The following is a 21,725-nucleotide window of genomic DNA, read 5'->3' on the forward strand; positions in this document are numbered from 1 at the left end:
AATTTTAAACATCTGTATGTGATAATATACCATATATGTATGTGGCATCCTCAGACTGCATGCTCCATTTTAGTTTTTTGTGTCTCTGTTAGATTGTTAGACTGTGGATCATTAATCCTGAGGAAGCAGACCCAGCTGAAATCAACAATACAGCAGTTGTGCCTTCAGCAGTAGGGTCCTCTTTTTTTGGCACATATTTGTTATCAAGGGAGCTTTACAAGGGCAAAGGAGAAGACACTGTACATATTAAGTAGTTGAACATATATTAAATAGTTTATTACTTTAATCCTAAATGCTCATAGACAACCACAAGGAATTGCAGTGCATGCTTATAATATTAAATCAACATATTATAAATACTTTATTAACTAATTACCTCGATAAATTGTAAGGGTTGGCACCAGGCCGAGGCCCCCTCCGGCCACTAGGGGGAGGCTTCGAGTCAGGCACACTAGCAGTCAGGCTTGATGCCCAACAGCTGGGCTAGGTCTATATAAGCCAAGTGACCCAGTCACTCAGTGCTGGGTCTTGGCTAAAGTTTGGAGCCAAGCTCCTAGCCGGTAACTCTGGGTATTGATGTCTGTGAGCCCTTGTGCTACACCTCTCTTCCGCTCTGTGAGGGTGCCTATGTTTTGACAGGTCCCCTCCCTTCTCTAGTTTTCTCTTGTCTCTCTCCTGAAGCTCCCCTTAGCCACTAAAGTTCCTCCCTGCTTTCTGCTTTTGTTTGGGAAGTTTTAGTTTGGTTTTCCCCAGTGCATCGGGGCTGCCATTTTTCCTGTGACGTCGTTTGTTTTCCCTTTTTCCATGCTCAGCGTGATGTTTAGTTTTTCTTCCTGTTTTGTTGTCCTCCATACGCGCAGGCTGTTTTATGGCTGCTGCAGTCTAGCGGGAGCTCGTTTTCCTCGCAACAAAGTGGCTGGGGTTCAACTCTCCCCAGTTTTTTTTTTACTTCCCTTGTTTTACCTGTTTTGCACAGTCTCACTGTCATTAAAGCTTGGTAGCTCACCCAGCACAGTGCTCACCCAACCCATCACCTATCTCTCCTTGGTTTGAGCCCTTTACATAAACAAGCTGTTCCATGTTTATAAACTTTGCTTTCATAATAAGCTTTTTATCTTTATGTTTTGTCAAATTTTTTTCAGCTATCCCAGTATATTACTAAGCAGTTTTTCAACAAGGGACAGTTCCCAGAGATTGTGCTGTCTTTAAGCTCAGAAACATTTCAGATTTATTTTACCAGTGGATGGTAAGTAATATAGTCTGTCTTTTTGGTTAATTTTCTCACAGCTTCGAATGATTTTCAGTAACAGCCAGAAGACAGCAGTGCCACTTGTGGGATGAGGGAATGTTGACATTTTTAAATTTATGGCACCTTACAGGTACTGGGAAGCTCTGGTTCCTGATAACCACAAGTACAACAGTTTTTTTGTAGTTGGACAGCCAGTGTCTTTATGGCAGCAGTTTGTTGCTTCCAGCCAGCACACATTTTACTGGGCAGAGCCGGCAAAACCATACAGAGCACAAGAAGTGCCAGTGCGTCTGGCTGCAGGAAGCCAGCTCTCTGTGGTTTGGGGCACGTGTGCTCCCCATAGAGCTCTGCTTCTGACTGACCAAGGCATTTTCATGACTGAGGACTCTTTCGGCACCCACCAGGAGGTGATGGTGGAGCCAGGCGATCTGCATGTGCCTCCCCAAGGCTATTTCAGAGTTGATGATGCTGCTTTGCTGGAAAATGGCATTATTTTCCGCATTGGAAACACCCTGCTCTGGAGGGCCAATGAGGACAGAGTCCTGAGGAAGCATGAAGTGAAGCTGTTCTCTGAAGGAGTCAGAGGCCTCAAGTTTAGAGAGCACTGCGTGGATCACTACCCTGCGCAGGTGAGGACAGTCCCACTCTGGTGTGGATCTTGGAGGAGATTTTTGCAAATACTGAAGTACTTACTTTGAAAAAACACCAATTTTATAACTTTGGATTTTTTAAAAAGGGGTTTGGCCTGTTTTTTTTGTGGGGTTTTTTGTGGGGGTTTTTTTACAAATAGCTCTGTTGACATTTGGATCAGGTCAATGAAAAAATATATATTTTGGATTATTGTTTTGTTGTTTTCTACCAAACTGAGACAGTTTTTAGCTATTTGAAAAATCCTCCACTGAATCCAAAACATCATTTTGCACACAATTTTTTAACTTCTAAAACTAAGGTGTTTTCAGTCAACATCAAATTTACCAAAAATATCAAAATATATTAAAATGAACTTTTAAACTTATGTTTTAAACGAATATGTGATATAAAAGTCTGCAAAGTATGGTTTCAAATAATAAGGTGGTGTCAAGCATTAGCCATATTTCATATTAAAGAAAAATATTTTCCAGCTGTTTGTAACAATGCCAGGGCTCAAAGCAGTCTAGTGAAGCAGCTTGAATTGCTCTCCTGAGTGTTGAAATTCTCTCTATGCCAAATTCTTCTTGGTTCTTGGTAGTGAAGTCCCAAGTTTTGGATCCCACTTGTAGTATTCTTTTCCCTCTGAAGTTCTGTGTGCTGAAATATCCCTTTCCTGTTTGTAGAATTTTGAGCTGGCCACGGTCATCACATGGACTAGCCACAATCTTTTCATCGGAGGGAAAAGCCTGAACTTGGAAAATAGCAACAGCTATTTTAAAAACACCCTGATGCCATTGTGGCCCAATGCCACAATCCTGACTGCATCATTCGGGTCCTACCCCACCACCCTAGCTGCACTGGTCACATTCACAGAGTATGTGCAGCCCCTCCTTCTCACCTACTGTGAAATAGAGGGTGTGTGGGGAACCAGCCCCTTCCTGACAGCATACAGGCAGGAAGATATCCCGAAGGGACCCTTTCAGATGATGTTCATCAGCTCAGCCCTGTCCAGCCTCCTGATGTGGAACAGAGAGGTCATACTCTTCAGTTTTCACAATGACACTAGATGGGGTTATTTGCATCCTATCAACGAAACTAATCTAAGTCAGGCAACCAATGGAAGCCATATCCACCAGGTTGTTATGGGTGAGTAAAAGCTGACATATTACATGGCATCTAAAAAGGATGTTGTAGCTTTATTTGTTCTGCCTGAACAGGGTCTCTGAGAGGGCTTCATAATGGCAGTGACAATGTAACATAGAATGATTAATACAGTTTTTTGCAGTGGAAGGTAAGAATAAAGGTACAGCAAGATAATGTTGCCTTGAGGTTACTTGATTAGACTGTTTGATTGCAGTGTACTTGGTCCCAAACTAAAGTTAACACAAAAATGGAATAGGTCTGAGATCATTGTAAAATGCTGTTGACTTTCATTTTCTTATAAATGGTTCTCAGCAGCTTCTATAAACTTGTATTATGCATTTGTTTATTGTAGATAAAGTCTGACTGACGTCAGTATTAAGACAGCAAATGCATGTCATGATGTCCCATCTCCATTGGTTTCCCTGCTCTTTTGCAGACTCATCCCTGAACATGCTGGTAAAGATGGAGAACAACATGCTCTTCTTCTGCAAAGTGGGTATGGAGAGGCTGGTTCGGATGCACCCCTGGACAGAGCCGGGTGTCCCTGCAGCGCTGTACCTGAACCCGGAGGAGCAGTTCATCATGATAAGCTTGGAAGAGGGCAGAGTGCAAGCACAGAGCTACCCTGTGCGCTCTGAGTCCAGGAGCACCACGCGGGGAGACCCCGATAGCTGCCCCTTCATTACGTTCACCCACAGCATGAGCAAACTTACCTACTATATCGACAAAGGCAACTGCTTAGAGCTGTGGGCTGATGTGAGCTGACCACAATAGGGAGCCATGCATGGGAGAAACAAAGTCTTTGGAGATGTCACTGCTTTTTTTCACCTATTGCTAGTTTGCATTTCATTACAGGTGGAAGAAAGGCTGTGTTTGTATAGCACAAACAATATCAATGCAGTATAATTTTTGACAAAAATGCACAATTTTAATAAAATAGTTTTAAAAATCAACAATTTTAAAAATTCTGAGAAATATCACAATTGGGTCATGACACAGGTTATGATTTCAATCACAGTATAGTTGAGTGCACAATTTTGATGCTTTTAATGTATTTAATATGAACAGTGCATATTAGTTGCATTTTCTGTATGCCAAGTGCAAGTTTTAACAGGTGATGAAAGTTAAAGTGGTCTAGGTTTTCTACTTTTTGCCACCAGGTCGTCTACCCAGAGAACAAAGGTGTAAACGTGCAGTTACTGAGCAACAGAAAGCAGCTGCTAATGATTAAAGAGAGGACTTACTTTGAGAGTGTATATGGTGTGGATAAGAAAAACAAGGTAATGGTAACCTTCAACCAGTATATTTCAGAGTGATTAATATTCAGAATTAATAATATGGACCAAACGTCAAGACTTGCCCAACAGTACTTACAATTCAATTTTAAAATTTAAATTAGAAAAAAGCAATTACTTTTTATTTTTTATTTTTATTTTTTATTTTTTTCTGATATTACAATCAGTAGTCAGTTGGTCATAGAAACCAATTCTAAGGTCCTTTTATGTATATCTATATGTATGGGTTTTGTTTTTTTCTGAACTATTTTATGATTTTTACAATGGAAACAAAGTCTTTATGCTTTTTTCAGACTTTCCGTATTTTCCAGGAGGCAGATTACAGAAATGTGCCTAATTATTCAGACCTAATGTAAGTCACATCAATCAAAGTCTCAGAAGAACATCTGTGACCGTAGCAGGGGGTTTACTAGTCCTAGTAAAGCATCCTTCTTTTACAAACAGGGTGCAAACAAGTGGCATTGTATCTTTTGAGCTACTGCCGGACCAATTGGGTAACACTTGTGAAATGCCAAAAAAACAAGTAAGCAGATTTTTAGCAGCACTTTTTATTTTCATTATGAACAGTATGCTAATAACAATGCATTACTTGATGTATGCTCTATACTAAGGGTGTTTAACTCTGGACCTTGAATGCAATTTCAGGTCCCAGATTTTGTCATCACTGGTATTTAAATAAACAGTTAATGTAATTAGGTAAAGGAAGTGTTGCAAGTCTTTAGTTTGCCTCAAGAGTTATGATTTGTTTACCTGTGTTCTGTGGCATAAATTAAACAGCCAACAAATACAGACAGCCAACAAATATAGAATCTAGGACCAGATTTGGGATTTGATATTGTTAAAGACCAGGGCTACAGGTCATTGTTCTGTACTGTATATAGTGCAACTTGTTAGATTTAAAATTATCTGTTGTGTAGATTTCACATTTTCATGTTGGCTGCCCACCAAATAGACACATTCGAGTTGCAAAGTAAGAGTGTAAGCCTCTACATTTATTTTCCACTATTTTCCTACAATAGATGAAACATTATTAAATATTTGTAACATTATTTATGTGCTGTTTTTCAGGCCATGGGAAGTGCCATGTGAAATGAATATTTTTAAAAGCTACACTATTTCTGGGTAATAAACAACATTCTGTAAGAGGTTTCTGTCATGGTCCACAATTTCTCCAGTTTATGTTTTCACTGACTCCAATTTTTTCTTCAATCATTTCAGGGCAGTGCTGAGAAATCCACAACAGGAGGACTTGGTGGGTATTTCTCATACCCATACCCATAACCTGCCAATATATGTATTTCATGTGGTGAAATATAGATAGCTAAGTTAATCATTGTATATACTGTAAGCATGATAGATAAATAACAATTTTCCTACATTACAGAAGAACAAATACAGATTAGATACAACGTCAAAGTCAAAAATTTCTTTCAAATCAGTGAATGATGTCCATAGGCCTTAAGTGTTGTCAGCTGATAGGTTTCTACACATTCATTGCAGTATGTTGAGTATGACTGGGAGAAATTTGGCTGTGTGCTAAAAATGCATTACAAAACTAACTTTAAACCAGAACTTCACTTGTAAGTACAACAAAGAGGTAACTAGAAACAAGAACATACTACATAAATGTTAACGTAGCTGTCCATCAACTTTTGAACAGGTTTAATTCATCAGGTGAATTTGTGTTAGGCAGCTTGTGACATGCAGCAATGCTCTCTTTCGTCTCGAGGTATGACGGAGACAAATTTGTACAAAATGTGGATGCCAATTTTATAGTCTGGGACAAGTTTGGTCGAAAGGACTATTCTTTCAATGCAACCATGCACCAGGTGATGTGTCTGTCCTGTTAGGTATGTGGTGTGTATATGGCATCTTTCAGTGTGAAATGCAGATCAGATGGCTGATTCTATAACTCTGCAGGTTGCCTGCCTTTGTGAAGCTCAGACATGGAAGAAGATGCTTGCTGGAGGAAGTCCGCTGGAAAAGGCCTGGGGTCCTGAGGTGTGTAGTATGTATGGTGTGACTGCCAGTTATTTAGATTACAAAGAGTGCAATCTCTTTCATTTGCTTTGCATGCGTTATTAAGCCACATATTAATCACTTTGCATGCATAGCTGAAGTAGAATTTTTTTAACGTCCTGTTTCATTAAAAACCTGTGTATGACACTGACATTTTTACCAACTTTACACCTTTTTTACAATACACTGCTGTTACACTGTGGAAAGCAATCCTAGGCATCCTATTGTATCTTGTTCCTGCCCAACAGTATTTCTATCCCAGCTTCTCTGTGACTTTTTTCAACCTATTATTCTGTCCTTACCTGCATAAGTAATAGACTTTTCAGACTTTCACATTATAGTTGTCCCTACTGAAGATGTTTTGAAAGATTTAAAACATGTTCTTGATGCAAGACCTGAGAAGAGCACTCAAGGTTGCTCACATACACTCTATTAAGGCTGTCAGAAATATACATGGAGAACAGCACATCCTGGCATGATTATAACTTTTGGATGTTTCATTTAATTCTGAAAATTCTAAACACGACAATCTATTATAAACCTACAGACTCCTACTGATTCTTATATAAGATATAATCTTATATCAATACAATATGCTTCACATTCACAATGTCTGCAAAAACTCCATTACGTATTTATACATCCTTCATAGCTATTAAAGCTTAACAGTATAGAAACGTGATTTTTTTCATAACTGTATTTCCTAAGGAAGTCATAAAATATGTCGTTGCTCCTATTTTAGCAGTTCAGACAATGGATGCATTTACTTCTAAACAATCTACTGTTAAGACGAGAAGCATTATTTTGATGCTCACTTATACAAATATATCATTGGCTAATATTAACTTAAGCATTTCAAAATACTCCAGGATGATACATAGAACACGTCCCTTTTTAAAAAGCCTCGACTAATTCCCTAAAGATGAGACAAAAACATTAAAGACATGCTTATTGGGTGGTACTGTAGACAGCAATCACTTAAACTTACAGCATTTAGCTGATGCTTTTATCTAAAGCAACTTGCAATTATTACTGAATATAACTTGAGCATTAAGGGTCTTGCTCAGTGGCCCAATAGTGGCAACTCAGCAGTGGTGGGGCTTGAAACAGCAACCAATTACCAGTTAAGGGCCTTAACCACTGAGCTACCACTGCCCTTAAATCTGCACTTAAATTATTATCATAATAGAATCAGTTGGTATCACCCATTCCTCCTCATGCAGGAGTTGTTTATTGTATCTCTTGCAAGAGGTGTAATCAGCTGTATATTGGAAAAACCAGATTTGCTGATTGTTTAGGTGAACACCTGCATACCATTGCAATTAAAGATTTTTTGTTGTTGTTGTTTCCAGTGGCAAGGCATGTTAATGATAATAGACAATGCATTAATGACACATTTGTATTGCCAGTTGTTTCTATAGCAGCAATAAAGTTAGGAAAGTTCAGGAAAAGGAACTAACCTACACTCTCTGAACTTTAGAACTCCATAGGATGAACGCTATGATTTAAAATATTCTGTCTTGAACATAATCTTCAGAAGCGATTTGCTTGCACATTTCTGATATGTCCTGAATGTATGAAAACCTTGTGTACTACATTGCCATTTTTGCTACCTGTCAACAGTTTACCCCTTTGGTGTTGCGGTTCCTACAGCACCATTCTTCAATTGTTTTCTTTAGTTTCTTGGCAATTTCACCATGTGGTTTTGTTTAGATTCAATTTCTCTCTCCAACCTCATTTCTCATCATGTGTATCCATCCCTGCCTTGTGACAGGTGTTTCGTGTTTCTGTTTAGTGTTCTTGCATTAGCTTCAGCTGTGTTTTGTTTCTGGTTAATTTTCCTGTGTATTTATATCTTCCTTCCTGGTTCATGTTGTCAGTCATTGTTATTGTTGTTGTCGCTGTATTATTATTATTATTATTATTATTATTATTACAGTCCATGTTCTCGTTGGTTTTGTTACTCTGTACTGCTACAACAATCAAGACCGGTTCAGTAAACATAGCCCATCTCCACATATGCATCCTACCTCTGCTCACCCTACATCACAGAATGACTGACCCAGCAAGGATGCAATGAGTGAACTTGTTTTTCTTGAAGACCCCATCTTGGCTGATGACCCTTTCATGTTGCCCTCATTGATGGCCACCCCAGGCAAGTACGGTGAGGAAGCCTCCTGTGGCAAATTTTATCCTAGGACACAGGACTGAGGAAGTTACAACCCTATAGTGTTTTTTCAGCCTTTTGCAAGTCCTATTCTCTGTGCCTTCTGTTGCCCTAGCCCAGCTGGCCAGTGGTGGACCACTGTGGACTCCTTAGGGAGGTTGCTCTGCATGCCCTAGCTGGGCCTGGAACAGAAGACAAAATTGGAACAGGATTTGGCCATGTGGATTTCACCCTCATTTCCCATACTGTGCCCCCACCTTGTGTCAGATGTTTCGTGTTTCTGTTTAGTGTCCTTGTATTAGTTCCAGCTGTGTCTTGTTTCTGGTTAATTTTCCTGTGTATTTATGTCTCTGGTTCTTGTTGTCTGTTATTGTTATTGCTGTTGTCGTTGAATCATCATTGTTTCATTCCTTGTTTTGCTTCTCTTGTTTTTGCCCTGATTTAGTTTCCTAAATTTCCATTTCAACATGTATTCTGTTTTTGTTACTCTAGACTGCTGTAACAACCAAGACCAATCTTCTTTAAGTAAACATAACCCATCTCTGCATATGCATCCTGCCTCTGCTCTCCCTACCTCACAGTACATCTGCATGTAAAAATTCCTGTCCCTTCCAGTGGGTGGCCATTTCTATTTGTGTTCTTCTGGGCCAAGACTGATGTCATTCCTAGGCTCATTCCTAGGATCTTGACACACCAACTGAAGACTCATCTCTTTGAAAAGAACTTAAACATACCCTGATCATACAGTTAGAGGAAGATTTTATATTTACATTCGAAGTGTCTTGTTTTTGCAATAATTGCACTTAAATTGTCTTGTATTTTAAAGAATTGCATTACATTGTATTGTATCTTGCAATCTAGCACTTGTTTCTGGCAGTATTTTGGTTAAGGGTATTTTGGACTCTAACCTATTTGTATTAGATGAAGATATTTCGTACACACTTTTTTGTTGCACTGAATAAGAGTATCTGCTAAATGCCATAAATGTAAATGTCCTAAAGGATCTTGGCCTTATTTTGCAACACCCTCTGTACCACTTAGTTGTGGCATTTTGTGTCCTGATACTAGGTGCTGGATTGTCCTGTGCTTTACAGTCCTTGTTTCCAGCTATTGGTCTCCGCTATCTGTCAGTGGTACATTCCGCTTTCTGCTGTGGACCCTGCACTGCTTCCATGATGACCATGGTGCCATCTTTCCAAGGACCTCTCTCTTCAGCTCATCCTTGGGATAATGCATGGTATAACAGATTGGAAGCTAGGCGAAAAGTAGGATTCAAATGCACGTTTATTTAACGGGGAGAGAAAGAAAGCAATTACAAAGGAACAAAAAAACAAAACAATGAGATAGAGAGAAATACAATGAATCTTAATGAGGCAGTACAAGTTGGCAGATCAAACAGATACAAACTTCAATATTATCAACTGGAAAAACAGAACTGGGACACAGGTTAATGAGAGCTAGATTCAGTAACAGGCGTGGATACAACTGACAACTGAGGAAACAGAAACTGAAACAAAATTAAACAAAGTGCTTTATTGCCATTGGAACCATAACACCAGAGAGGAAATATGACAGAACCCCCCCCACACACACACACACACACACACACAACACATTTATGGCACCCAAAGCACAATGAGACGGACAGAGACCAAAAACAACAGGTACAAAAAAACTCATCAAAACAGGAAAAGAAACACAAGCCAAGACAAAGCAGGAGCTGAAGTAGGAGCCCAAATGAGAACAGGAGCAGAAGCCAACATGAGTACAGACTCAGGAGCCAAGTTTGGGGCAGGAGCATGTCCTGACAGGGGAACAAAAGGAAGCAAAGGATGAAACTTTAGGCCAAGCTGGGGCCAGAGCAGAAAACCGAACAACACATGCGAAAGTAGACAGAAGAAGCAGGGAAATGTACAGAAGACAGGAACAGGGAACAAAAGAGGAGCTGGGATGACTGACTTGACTGGGCACTGAATGACAGCTGGCTTGACCAGTGACTGGTCAGGAAACTGGATGACAGAAGAAGTAGGATACTGGAAGAGGAGGAGGACAAAGGACTGACACAAAGGTTGCCAAAGGAACTCTGATGGTGACTGTGACAAGTACAGGGAGAATAAATGAATAGGATAAAAGCCAAGGCAGGGACGGAAGACGAGACGGACACACCAGGGGCCTGACAGGGAACTGAGGAAAACACAGATGGGCTGGCCAAACTGGACAGTCAGCCTAGCAGTGGCCTGGATGGTTGGCTGGGCAGGGAACTGGATGGTTGGCCGGGCAGGGAACTGGGGAACAGGTCGGAGAACAGACTGAGTGGGATTTAAGGTGGCTGGCTGATTAGCCAGTGGGTCCAGGGTCATGGTAGTGGTTGGCAGGTCACAAAGTTCAGGAGGCGCTGTGACATCAATGTCTTAGGAGCAGGGTGCAGTAGAAGCAGCGCCCACCAGGAAGTAGGGTGCAGCTGAGCTGATTTGGGAGCAGGGCACAGCAGAGGTGATGACCTCATGGAGCCAGGGTGCAGCAGAGGCAGTGCCCTTTATGGGGTAGGGCACAGTGGTGGATGAGGTACCCTCTTTGTAGGCTGTGGTGTGAGGTCTGGAGCTCTGGTGTGTTTTTTTGTGGCATCTGTGAACCTTTTGGCTGTGTGAAGCAGGCAGTGGGACAGAGGTAGTTTCCGTAGTGTTGCACTGGACTATGGTAGTAGCATTCTAGGACCTCCATGTTATCTAACCTAGTACATATATGATCCGTACTATGGAACTCTCATGGTTCCTCAACATTCGATGCTGACCTTGGTGACATCTGAACCGGTTGTTTATATATATATATATATATATATATATATATATATATATATATATATATATATTAGTTAAATAATTGTACATAGTGCTCAATAGTACATCTGATTTTGATGTGAACAATAATTGAAGTTCTTGACTTCAATTATACGGGATTTTATGTATTGCACTGCTGCCACATTATTGGCTGATACTACACAAATAAATGAGCAGTTGCACAGGTGTTCTTAATGAAGTGACCAATGAATGTGTATTTATGTGTATTATGTGTTATACCATATTTACATTTCCTTTTTATAATTTCTTAGTCATTATAAAATTAATCATAGTCTCTTTCAGAATTACAGGAGCTGTTTTGTGCTTGGTTCTGGAAAACTGGGAAACCTTAACCAGCCTTATGAAGTCATGAACAGGAGCTCCATGAATTATCTAACATTTCCATCAGTAGAGAACACAACCTATGTCTTTAATGTCAAGATACTAGATCCCAATTACAGGTATAAAAAAATTTATTTATTTTTTTTAAAGTGCATTTTGTAACAAATTATATATGTCAGAAAATTCAGATCAGACAATCCAAGTAAATCAGTTTTTCTTTATTATATACATAAGTATTGAAAGACAGCAATTTTACATTTATGGTGATTTTGTCAGTATTCCTGCACAGTCTGGTCTGTTACTGTACAGTTGTTACATCAGGAAGAGTGCATTAAAAAAATCTAGTTTCTTATAGTTCACATCATCTTGTAATAGATTTCAATCATAGCACTGTGCAGTCTGGCGTTTTATTTCCGTCAGCATACGGCACATCAAAAATGCCTGTGTAGGGAAGGGGGAAATGCAGCAGTGTGCAGAGAAAGAAGATCTAGGGAGATTGGGAATGAGAATGATTAGCCTCCTGGGAGATGATTGCAGACATGCATTTGGTTGAGTCTGGGTTGCACGCAGCACCACAGAAAAAAACAAAAAAAAACAAACATATTTTCTCCTTTCCGCACAGCTTCTGTGACCTGCAGGCTGTGTTTGCTGTTCAGACATATGGCGAGAAAATATGGTAAGTAATTAAATTCAAACTGAACCCTCCTTTATTACTGACAATACAGAGGAAACACTAATAATTCATAGGCTAATTGGGTTATGTGAAAAGAAGTTTAGCTATAAATTACACACTGCATTATGGCTGGTTAGCAAAGACCTGCATGTGAATGTGGGCTGTGTTTACTGCTTCTGTTCCTCACATGGTAACACTGAATTCAAACCTGTGTGTCAGTTATCATGAGACAAATATCAGCGTTTCCCACACAACTTTACTTGGGCAGGGCTGCCCAGGTATATTTGGCGTCGCATTCTATCCTTTATTTGTTGTTGTTGTTGTTTGAGAGATCAATTAATTAGTGGACAGTCTCCCTTTTCTCTGCTATCATAAGAAGAGTCTACTGACAATTGTAAATGCTCAGCAGTGTACAGAGAGAAAGCCATTCTGTGGTATTTTGTTAAAAGATGCGGACATGGTGGACATTTTACAAGCACAGACCGTGAAAAGCAACTGCTTTTCCACTTATTGTATAATTCTTTTCTGAGTTTAGTAGTAGCTTTGGATTGTGCTGGTAGCTAGCTACAAGACTCAAAAGTACTTAGTACACAAAACGTCCATTTTTCAACATGCAAGTCCTAGCTAAATTAAACGTTTTCTGTTCGGGTTGTGGCAGTTAGAAAAAATACAAACTAACATTAGCTATGGTTAGACTACTAATTTCAGGCATTTACTTAGCAGATATGAGTATTCAAAAATATTGTAATAGAACACGGCATGAGATGCACAGCATCACAGTTAGCCAATGTTGGCATTTAGCATGAAATAGCAATAAATAAATGCATAAGATAATTAAATGTATCAGTTAATTTGATGTGAAATTATAATTGTAGTCAACAGTGAAACAAAATGCATAGACCAAACTTGATTCAAGCTTGTTCTCTGTTCCAGTCAGCTGACATTAGTGAGCTCTTTGACAAACCTAGAAAGAATAGTGCTCTGACAAACAGTGCCATCTTTGTACACACTGAAGTGTTTTCTTTCTTTTCTTTTTCTTATATTTATAGCATTTGGCAGACACTTTTATCCAAAGCAACTAAGTACAGTTCGAGCAATTGAAGATTAATGGCTTTGCTCACTGGCCCAATAGTGGCATTTTGGCAGTGGTGGGGCTTGAACAAGCATGTTTATTTAACATGAATATTCAATAAATCTAAATATTTTGTTAAAGGTGGCTTGTAGACCACTTTTGTGGCAGCATATAATGCTGGCTGTTTCCGCCAGCCACAAGTATACTTCAGATATGTGGGAAACACTGAATATACATACCAGCCCCTACTGCATTTGTTTTAGCTTTTACTCATTATCATCATTAATCCAAATCTTATGTTAAGTCAGAACAGAGCAGTACAATATGAGCAAGCATACCAAAAGGCTAATCCTTTTCCCCCCCCCCCCTTTTTCAAAAGGAAATACGAGTATTTGAACAGGTGTGTAACTGTGCTCTTCATGTTATTCATGCTATCAGTTCTGGGCTACACCTACCTGAAATCTAGAAGAATGTTCCTAAAAAGGATTAAAAGAAAATGCTAAGTTCTTTGTTTGGGCCAGTTCTTTTGGATGAAACTGTTATTTTCTACTAATAAATGTTAAAGCCAAGCTAATTTTTTATTTTTGTCTACTGATTTATATGATTCCAAGGGACAGAAATATATTTAGGAAATTATATGTATATATTAAAAGCTATATTTAAACAGTATTCTAGTTGCATTTATTTTGTAACCTTGGTAATCATTCATGTTAAAGAATGCAGACTAACAAAGATGATCAAAGCAAAAATATACTGCAAATTCTATATATTGTAGTTTATAACAGAGATAGCAAGTTTGCATGTAGGAGGAGGAAAATGTTGAGTACTGGGAAAAAGGAAACTGCCTAGTTTTTGATTGATCTTAATAAATCAGAAATGATGAATCACCTTTCCTTAAAGACAGTCAGGAGACAACAGGTGATGGGAAGAAGTTTATTGTCTACTGCTAGATACATGTTCATTGGTCCCATTATGAAAAGAATAAATATTATCCATGAAATACATCCTTCTCTTTACAACATATACATGGACATTCTAGCAAAAATCCAGGAATTGGAATCATTTCTTTTGTGGGAGTGCTGCCTTGCCCAGTTCATAGAGTACAAATACAGCTCCTGTGAGAGAAACAAAGGAGTTAAAGCAGAAAAGGGAAAGAAACGTGCATTGGCAGTGTACAGCACTGGTGTCAAACTGCCTTCATGGAGGGCAACAGCATTCACTGTTTTCTGACTAAGAAACCTAATTCAGCACAAAGAAGGCTTGATAATAGCTAACAAGTTCAGTTGTATTAAACTAGAGAGAGTAGTCAGTAGCACAGAGGTTCTGTGACTCTCCAAGAATTGCTAATGGAACATGCTAATATGTTAAGAATACAAAGACTGATTTACATGTGTAATAGGAATCTTTTTAACAAACAGACCAAATAACCAAAAGTATGTGGAAACCTGACCATCCCATTCCACTGTATAACAGTCTCCAGTCTTCTGGGAAGACTTTCCACAAGACTTTAGTCTTCATGGGAATGTCACATTACCATCAAAGTAATTATTAAGCATGACCTACCCAGTACGCTGAGGCCCATTGTGGCACGGTAGAGGACAGCATCACTAGCCCCACCCTTTAAATGCACTGGCATGCCATTATTCTCCTACAGAGCATTACACAATTTGTGTTTTAGCTGATAGTACATTAAACAAACATTTATTAAAATTGCATTAGTGAGCTACAAAACTACTTCTACACTTTAGGATTGTCTAGAACAAATGAATAGTGAAGATAATGATTTCTTACAAAGCAAGAAATGAATAATAAAGCTGTGTTTCAAAGTCATTCATTGCTGCTTGTGAACTTGATTATCAGACTCATGGCACATCGTGCTCAAGTTAGTATATTAGGAGCGATCAGACAAGCAAAAATTGGTACATTACACGTAAAGTATTAATTAAAGTTAATGTACTGGGACAAAATATACTCATCTGTTCTGCCAAGTGATGGACACATTTTGAAGATAATAGACCTGAGTATAAATTGATCATAAAGATGGCCTTCTAATGAACACTTATTTCCATATTTCTACTCAGCTGTATAGTTTAATGTGGTAAGTGCGTTAAGATATGTGAAAACAAGGTGCATTTTAAGCACCCTCGTAGTTCCCTGCAGGGTGGACTACACTGCCTGCGGAACGGAATGCAGATAAGATCTAGTATTAAAGTTCGAAATGTTACATATTCTCTTAACGGAGGAGTCGGATGTCGTTACTCTTTGACCACCAGGCTCTGGTCAGTTTTACAACTGCGCTTTGGACTGAACAAAATCTGCATTATGATGTTGAAATAATGAACACTGCAAGAACTGCAAAATAGCCAACGAAACAAAAAAACAAAAATCAAAGAGCTTTACTTTAGAATGAGATTGTCTTATTTTGCATGTGAAGTTTATCCACATTTTCCTGATGGAAATATACCAATTCGCTAGCATACCTGGAAGATTTTTTGCTTCTGCGGGACTTTATTGTCCAACTGCCTGCGAGCGCTGTTTGTTAGCGTCCGCCGGGACACCTGCTGAAGCGCCTGATGGCACAGAATAAAATGTGTCGTTTCCTACGGTATTATCTAGGTCTTTAATACAGCTAGCTAACAAGACAGGTGCATTTATATCGGTCGGTCGCGACGAAGGACGTGAACGGATATCTCCTCTTCAGCTGGCCGCATGTGGGCGTCAACAGTGCGTTCCCTGCGTCATGCAAACGAAATTAAAAGTTTGACTAAGCTTCATAAACTAAATTTGGCAGGGGTAGATAGAAAAACACAAGGAATCCTGATAATAAATTTTACCTCCATGCTCCACTGGAACGTTTGAAGGCGGAATGGTTGACACTAATCACAACAGCTATCTTATGACTGAACAGATGCATCGCTTTAGCCGAATTCATTTAAGTAAAGTTCAGATCGACTGCTGTTCTCTCCGCAGCTTCCCCTCAGCTCGACGTGCCGGACACATGCACTGTGCGGTCAAGTTTGACAGAACCGACGCTTACCGTTGAAAACGAATGGGATCCGTTGCATTGCGTTGTCGAGCCGGACCATTGTAAATGCACCGTAACACCCAAGTTGATTTTAAAACACTCATAGCGGACAGAATAAAGTCGACTTTCTTCCACTGCATTATAACTGGCTAGCAGCAATAACCCTAATTTAATTTCCAATTCATTTATTTGCTACGGTTCATGGAGGACAGCATGGATTGGCTTGTGCGACTAAGGTTAGCTAATGTTACAGAATAGGATCTGCATAGCGATAAAATCATATTAGCAACCTAATCATAAGGTTGTGATTTAACAATATACTTCAGAATTAGCTTATTTGCTAGAGATTAAAGTTAAATGTGGCTCATGGCTATGATGTATACACATACACCAAGTATAGCTAAACTAGCCCGTTATTAGCGCAGTTAGCTACTTTATCTTCCCTTGTTGAATCCTCCGGTATTTACTGTTATTAGTAATTCATAAATTCAAAACTAGTACACCCAAAACATGTTAAAACTAACTAGCCAACGGAACAATTTTTCAACAGTATTTCCTCAAATATAGCTACTATCGGAAACTAAGTTCACATAGTCCTTCCTGACCCAGCTAGTTACCAAGCTATGATTTCAAGGCAACGTACTGCTGTGAAAACAATCTTTTCACTGCCGCATTTTGCACGAGAATTCGATTCTCCAGCTCTACGGTGTTAAAACCTATTTCTTCTCACCACGAGATGCTTGAACATTCTCTCCTCCTGCTGCTTAGATTTCTCCAGCCAAGGACACAGAAATGAAAACGTTAGCGTTAGTGGTTTATTTGTCGTTTAGTAGAGCTGTTGCCACCGTCTGTTCTGGCGTGGAGTCCACATCTTAACAAAAACACGAGAACCGTTTGGATCCAATTTTATTTCTCTCTAAATAGTTTAAAAGCTAGGCCAAGCTTATAGTGCAAATAGGTTGGACACATTCTGAACATGATATGATCTATAATGAACATTTTAGGTTATATAGTGTGTCCTACTTTCCTTGGGCTGCGAAATTTCTGCCAGAAAAGCAAGTTATTTCGGTTTCTTTGAATAGCAATACATTCACTCATTTCTAGCTCCATTCGCGAGGACAATTTTGTGTTCTGCTATATGTATAACCTGTTGGCTGTATGCAAATATATACATTTCACTTAAGGCAAAGCCCAATAAGCACCTTAAAAATACATAGATAACAGAATAAAAAGTACACCTTAAAACAAAACACCCTTATCATCTTTTTTAAAAATTAAATAAATATAACATTTGTATACATAACTGATCTCTAGGCTCACAGAAATACCTATGCATTGTGTTGCTATATAACTCTGCACCTACAAGCACAGCTATTCAAAACCACAAAGGATACACACAGAGACGAGCTTGCACAACAGACATTGGGTCTTCACCATGCATGTGGGCCAGCCTGTGAGCCTACAGCCCAAAAGAGACACTTAATTTGGAATGTCTGAGCTGTTGTTCCGGTTTCCATATTTGTGGTGGATGAAGAGCAGAACCACTCCAAGGAAGAAACAGACAGAGCCCACAGATATATAGGCGATGCCCAGGAAAGGGTTCTTCCCTCCCATCCATGAGATGGTGCTCAGGATCATACGCTTTCGGCCATCGAAGCTACGCACAGGATAATCTGAGATCAACGGGTTAAGGGGAAAATATCATGCCATAATCCATGATGCATACAGTACACATTCAAATTAGTATTGTGACCTTTGGATAAATGTTTTAATGTGTTATTAGTACAGATGCTGTCATTTATGACAAGATTCTCAAACATTGGATCAGAAGGATTTTATATTTTTTTGTAAACTTGGGTTTTCATCTAAACAGCAGAATATTAGGGCTTTTGCATTTTATCGTTAAAAATGCAAGTACCATTTTACAATTTCAAGGCCTTAGTTCCCCCAACCCACATACACAAAAAAATCTCTCCAGGTTGCCCATGATGTGCTAGTTGCTAAGACCTCATATGAATATAAAACCGAGTACAGACGACTTTTGCAAAGGCTGTAACTCTTAACTCACACACACTCACTTGGTCTGCAAATAATGCAGAACCCTTGTATGCAGTTGCACAACACTAAGGCAACATTCTTCACTAGCTCCAGCACACCCAGAAACACAGCATAGTTTTTATCTGAATGGTATGCATCAGGAGGATACTGTAAACGATGTCTAGGGTGTAGTTGCCCCTGGGTAGTGTAGGAGTCAAGCTGTTCTTCTTTTGGATTATGCGGTAGAGTTTCCTAAAAGTGGGCAGGGCAGCTGTGCGCATCCAAACGATTAAGTCTTCATTAACAAAGCCATTGTTCTCTGGGTCTGTGTCCAGCTCGTAGACTGGCTTGGGCCAGCTGAGCGGCTTTGTGGTCCCTGAAAATTGGGGGGGGGGGGGGCTTGCTTTAGATGGGCAAATATGCAAAAGTGCAAATGAGTTGTACTGACTGCCACTCTAAGGCAGCCATGACCAATTTAAATATTACCGTAGAAAACAGCTGTAAGGTTGGAGGAACTGCCACCAGGGTTTCGGAATTTCACATGCTTATCAGTCCACCACGCAATGCCCGTCTTCATCAGTGGAATTGGGGTTCTGGTTCCATTGGGATCAATGTAAAACAAATCCAGTGTATCTGTAAGAAATGAGAATCAGTTCTTGAAAGTGCATTAAAATGAGAAAGTGTCTTTAAAAAAATGCACCCACACATTTTTGATTGTTCTGTTTTGTCTTACCATTAAACATGCTGTTAGCAATAGCTCCACATGGTGCAATAGGCATGTTTTCATTAATGCGGTAGGGCTCACATTCTTTACTAGGTGCCTGTGATTCAGGTGATTAACAGCAGTTCAATTACAAATTCACATATATAAACAAAAAAAACAATATTGGCTTATTTTAAAGGAATTATATTATTCATAAGAGATTGTGGTTCTACATGACAATCCTTAACTGGAAACATATTTAGACATACCTTTAAGGAGTCAAGGTTTCCATTGAGCTGACTGTCATCTCTCGATTTAACATATCGTCGATGGTTTTGGTAAAAATTTGATAAGCCATAGTACATAAAAACATTGCTCTGAGGATGCAAAGAAAATAATTTTGTAATTACATTTCCAGAAACAAAAAACTGCTGAAAACCCAAATAACAAATGGCATATTAGTGCAAAAACATACAAGAAATCCATATAAAAATGCTTGACCCAAATTTCTGTTTATAGGTCATTTCCAGGCCATTATAGGTCATTTCTCCTAAGAACTAACAGAGTGCTGTCAGAAACCAAAGGTACGGATATGACATGCACACAGAATGATCTCTTTGCCCCTTGTTCTTTCTGATGTGTATTCGATGTCTGTCCTTTAATTCTGGTTTATAACGTCAGCAGTCTCTACACAGGCTGCATTATGTTAGCTAAGTAGCTACATTTTTACTCACGATTCAAGACGGACGTCCTTTCCCCAACGCGTCAATTCCTAAGCAGCCTAAGCAAACTAAAATGCAAGAGTTTAGGACAAACTCCATGCTTACCTCGAAGGGCTGGTCAAGAGAGAATGGTATCGAACATGTGCACGACGTCGTGGTATTCCAGCTATAGCTCTGAGAGCAATTGAAGCATGGACTTGATATGTCTATTCCAGTATAATCGATCTGTGAAGAATAAAAGAAATTCCTCGTAGTTAGCTAGCTATAGCTAACATATCTCCTTAGCTAGCTATAGCTAACTTATCTCCTTAGCTAGCCAACTTTCTTAGGCAGGAGCTACAATAGCCCTGTAGTTTTCACGGACTAGCTATCTAACATTAGCAGGAAAAACAGTGAAACAAAGTGCAGACCTCTGGATAGTCCTTGTTGCTTACCTCAAATTCTTTGATGTTGTTTGACGTAACGTAGAGTCCGATTCCGATGGGGATAAAGATCAGTCCTATAATGAAGAATGCTGGCAAGACTGTCCCCGCCGTAATGATAGGCTGCCAGGCTGGTAAACGCTGTTGTTTGAAAGCTGTGTTGTCGGGCTTTTTAGTCCTAACTGCGTTTCCACCAGGCCCCGAGGACCCAGAATGGTGACCGTCTTCCTCCTTAATGTTGTAGCTAGACGCCATCATGTTTTCAGGTAATACCCTATCTTGCAGGCCGATTTGCTAGCTATCTTAGCTAACCTTGCTCGCTTCGCCAGATGAATTACGGACTTTGATTAAAATCCACAACAAGATACTCGCTGCTGTTAATTGCAAATATATTTCAGTGTATATTGCTACTGCATATACCTGTTAGGTCAGAATATCCAGATACATAGTGCGACGAGTGCTGACCTTTTTTGAGGACTAATGAAGTTCAGTCTGTTGTAATTAACCCAGGTTAGCCAGCGGAAGAGCTTGTGAGGCGTGACGACATAAGTTTCACCAGAGCGTCAGTTTTCAGCACCTCCCTATTTCAGCCGGCACTATTCAAGTTTGTTTTTAATTGTGATAACAAATACTAGCTTAATATACATGTGCATGGCTGTAGTTCACAAATGTGTAAAACGTAGGCTGAGCAATGGAGACTGTTTAACACATCTAATATTTTATCTTATGCAATAATTATAATGACCGAAGCTGGTGGAGTATCTTGATTAATGAGATTGACAATAATGTCGGTGCTAAAAAAGAAGCCTTCTATCAACCAGTGTAAACAGAATAAGATAAGCAGAAGACCAACGTCTAGGGTTGTAGTAGGGTCTTAGAGTAACACAGCTTTGTCCGGCACAGAACAACCATCAAGGCTTAGAATAAAACACCGTGTTATTTCTAGAAGATTGATGTTGCCGAATCTTGATAAACATTGATAACTGGTAACTAATAACTTGTCCATCATCTACATGAAACTTAGAAATTGTCTGTGTATCAATGCAAGCTAACGACATCATTCGAAATATCCTGGCAGCTTGGACTATACCTGTAACAGGCCCAAAATGTATATTGTGGGGCACCATTTTCCACTCTTTTAAAACTCTTTTAATCCCTAAAAAGAGTCAGTTTACACAAAAGACTTGGTAGCAATTTGTCATAGTAAAGTTGTGTCCACCTAAGCCAACCATGTTTTTAAGAATGTCCCATAAATGATCCTATACATCATAATCAGCAGTGTCACATGTCAGATTCAGTTGACCACTTTAGCTAACACTGTTACTGTGCTGCTTTCAGAATCCACACTGAAATATGAACATTTTACATGTTTAAAAAAAGACTAGAAAT

The 21,725-nt window shown here is 39.3% G+C and overlaps 3 protein-coding genes across 3 annotated transcripts in view; 1 reads left to right on the forward strand and 2 right to left on the reverse strand.

Moving 5' to 3' along the window:
- The window catches only part of LOC113571687 (cation channel sperm-associated protein subunit epsilon-like), a 22,623-nt gene extending 10,138 nt beyond the window's left edge, over nucleotides 1-12,485 (forward strand). Inside the window, exons 6-19 of the mRNA XM_035524283.1 lie at nucleotides 93-170; nucleotides 1,143-1,246; nucleotides 1,380-1,878; nucleotides 2,563-3,025; nucleotides 3,459-3,778; nucleotides 4,183-4,302; nucleotides 4,629-4,669; nucleotides 4,762-4,840; nucleotides 5,235-5,287; nucleotides 5,386-5,439; nucleotides 5,536-5,569; nucleotides 6,238-6,318; nucleotides 11,644-11,801; nucleotides 12,305-12,485. Coding sequence (XP_035380176.1) covers nucleotides 93-170; nucleotides 1,143-1,246; nucleotides 1,380-1,878; nucleotides 2,563-3,025; nucleotides 3,459-3,778; nucleotides 4,183-4,302; nucleotides 4,629-4,669; nucleotides 4,762-4,840; nucleotides 5,235-5,287; nucleotides 5,386-5,439; nucleotides 5,536-5,569; nucleotides 6,238-6,318; nucleotides 11,644-11,801; nucleotides 12,305-12,362 — 2,142 coding nt within the window. The 3' untranslated portion in view covers nucleotides 12,363-12,485. The remainder of the gene's footprint in view (nucleotides 1-92; nucleotides 171-1,142; nucleotides 1,247-1,379; nucleotides 1,879-2,562; nucleotides 3,026-3,458; nucleotides 3,779-4,182; nucleotides 4,303-4,628; nucleotides 4,670-4,761; nucleotides 4,841-5,234; nucleotides 5,288-5,385; nucleotides 5,440-5,535; nucleotides 5,570-6,237; nucleotides 6,319-11,643; nucleotides 11,802-12,304) is intronic.
- Nucleotides 12,486-14,346: 1,861 nt separating this feature from the next.
- Nucleotides 14,347-17,287, reverse strand: LOC113571689 (cytochrome c oxidase subunit 7A2, mitochondrial). Its single transcript, XM_027000783.2, has 4 exons — nucleotides 17,183-17,287; nucleotides 15,908-15,997; nucleotides 14,991-15,075; nucleotides 14,347-14,542 (listed from the first exon to the last, which is right to left on the reverse strand). Exons 1-4 carry the CDS (start codon nucleotides 17,198-17,200, stop codon nucleotides 14,487-14,489), a joined length of 249 nt encoding a protein of 82 aa, XP_026856584.2. The 5' UTR covers nucleotides 17,201-17,287; the 3' UTR covers nucleotides 14,347-14,486.
- Nucleotides 17,288-17,340: 53 nt separating this feature from the next.
- On the reverse strand, nucleotides 17,341-20,873 carry LOC113571688 (cell cycle control protein 50A). The gene is made up of 7 exons (XM_027000781.2): nucleotides 20,349-20,873; nucleotides 20,020-20,139; nucleotides 19,462-19,569; nucleotides 19,223-19,310; nucleotides 18,976-19,122; nucleotides 18,659-18,865; nucleotides 17,341-18,125 (listed from the first exon to the last, which is right to left on the reverse strand). Exons 1-7 carry the CDS (start codon nucleotides 20,592-20,594, stop codon nucleotides 17,932-17,934), a joined length of 1,110 nt encoding a protein of 369 aa, XP_026856582.2. The 5' UTR covers nucleotides 20,595-20,873; the 3' UTR covers nucleotides 17,341-17,931.
- Nucleotides 20,874-21,725: the final 852 nt, after the last annotated feature.

This window comes from Electrophorus electricus, chromosome 3 (genome assembly GCF_013358815.1).
Source record: "Electrophorus electricus isolate fEleEle1 chromosome 3, fEleEle1.pri, whole genome shotgun sequence".
Classification (NCBI taxonomy): domain Eukaryota; kingdom Metazoa; phylum Chordata; class Actinopteri; order Gymnotiformes; family Gymnotidae; genus Electrophorus; species Electrophorus electricus.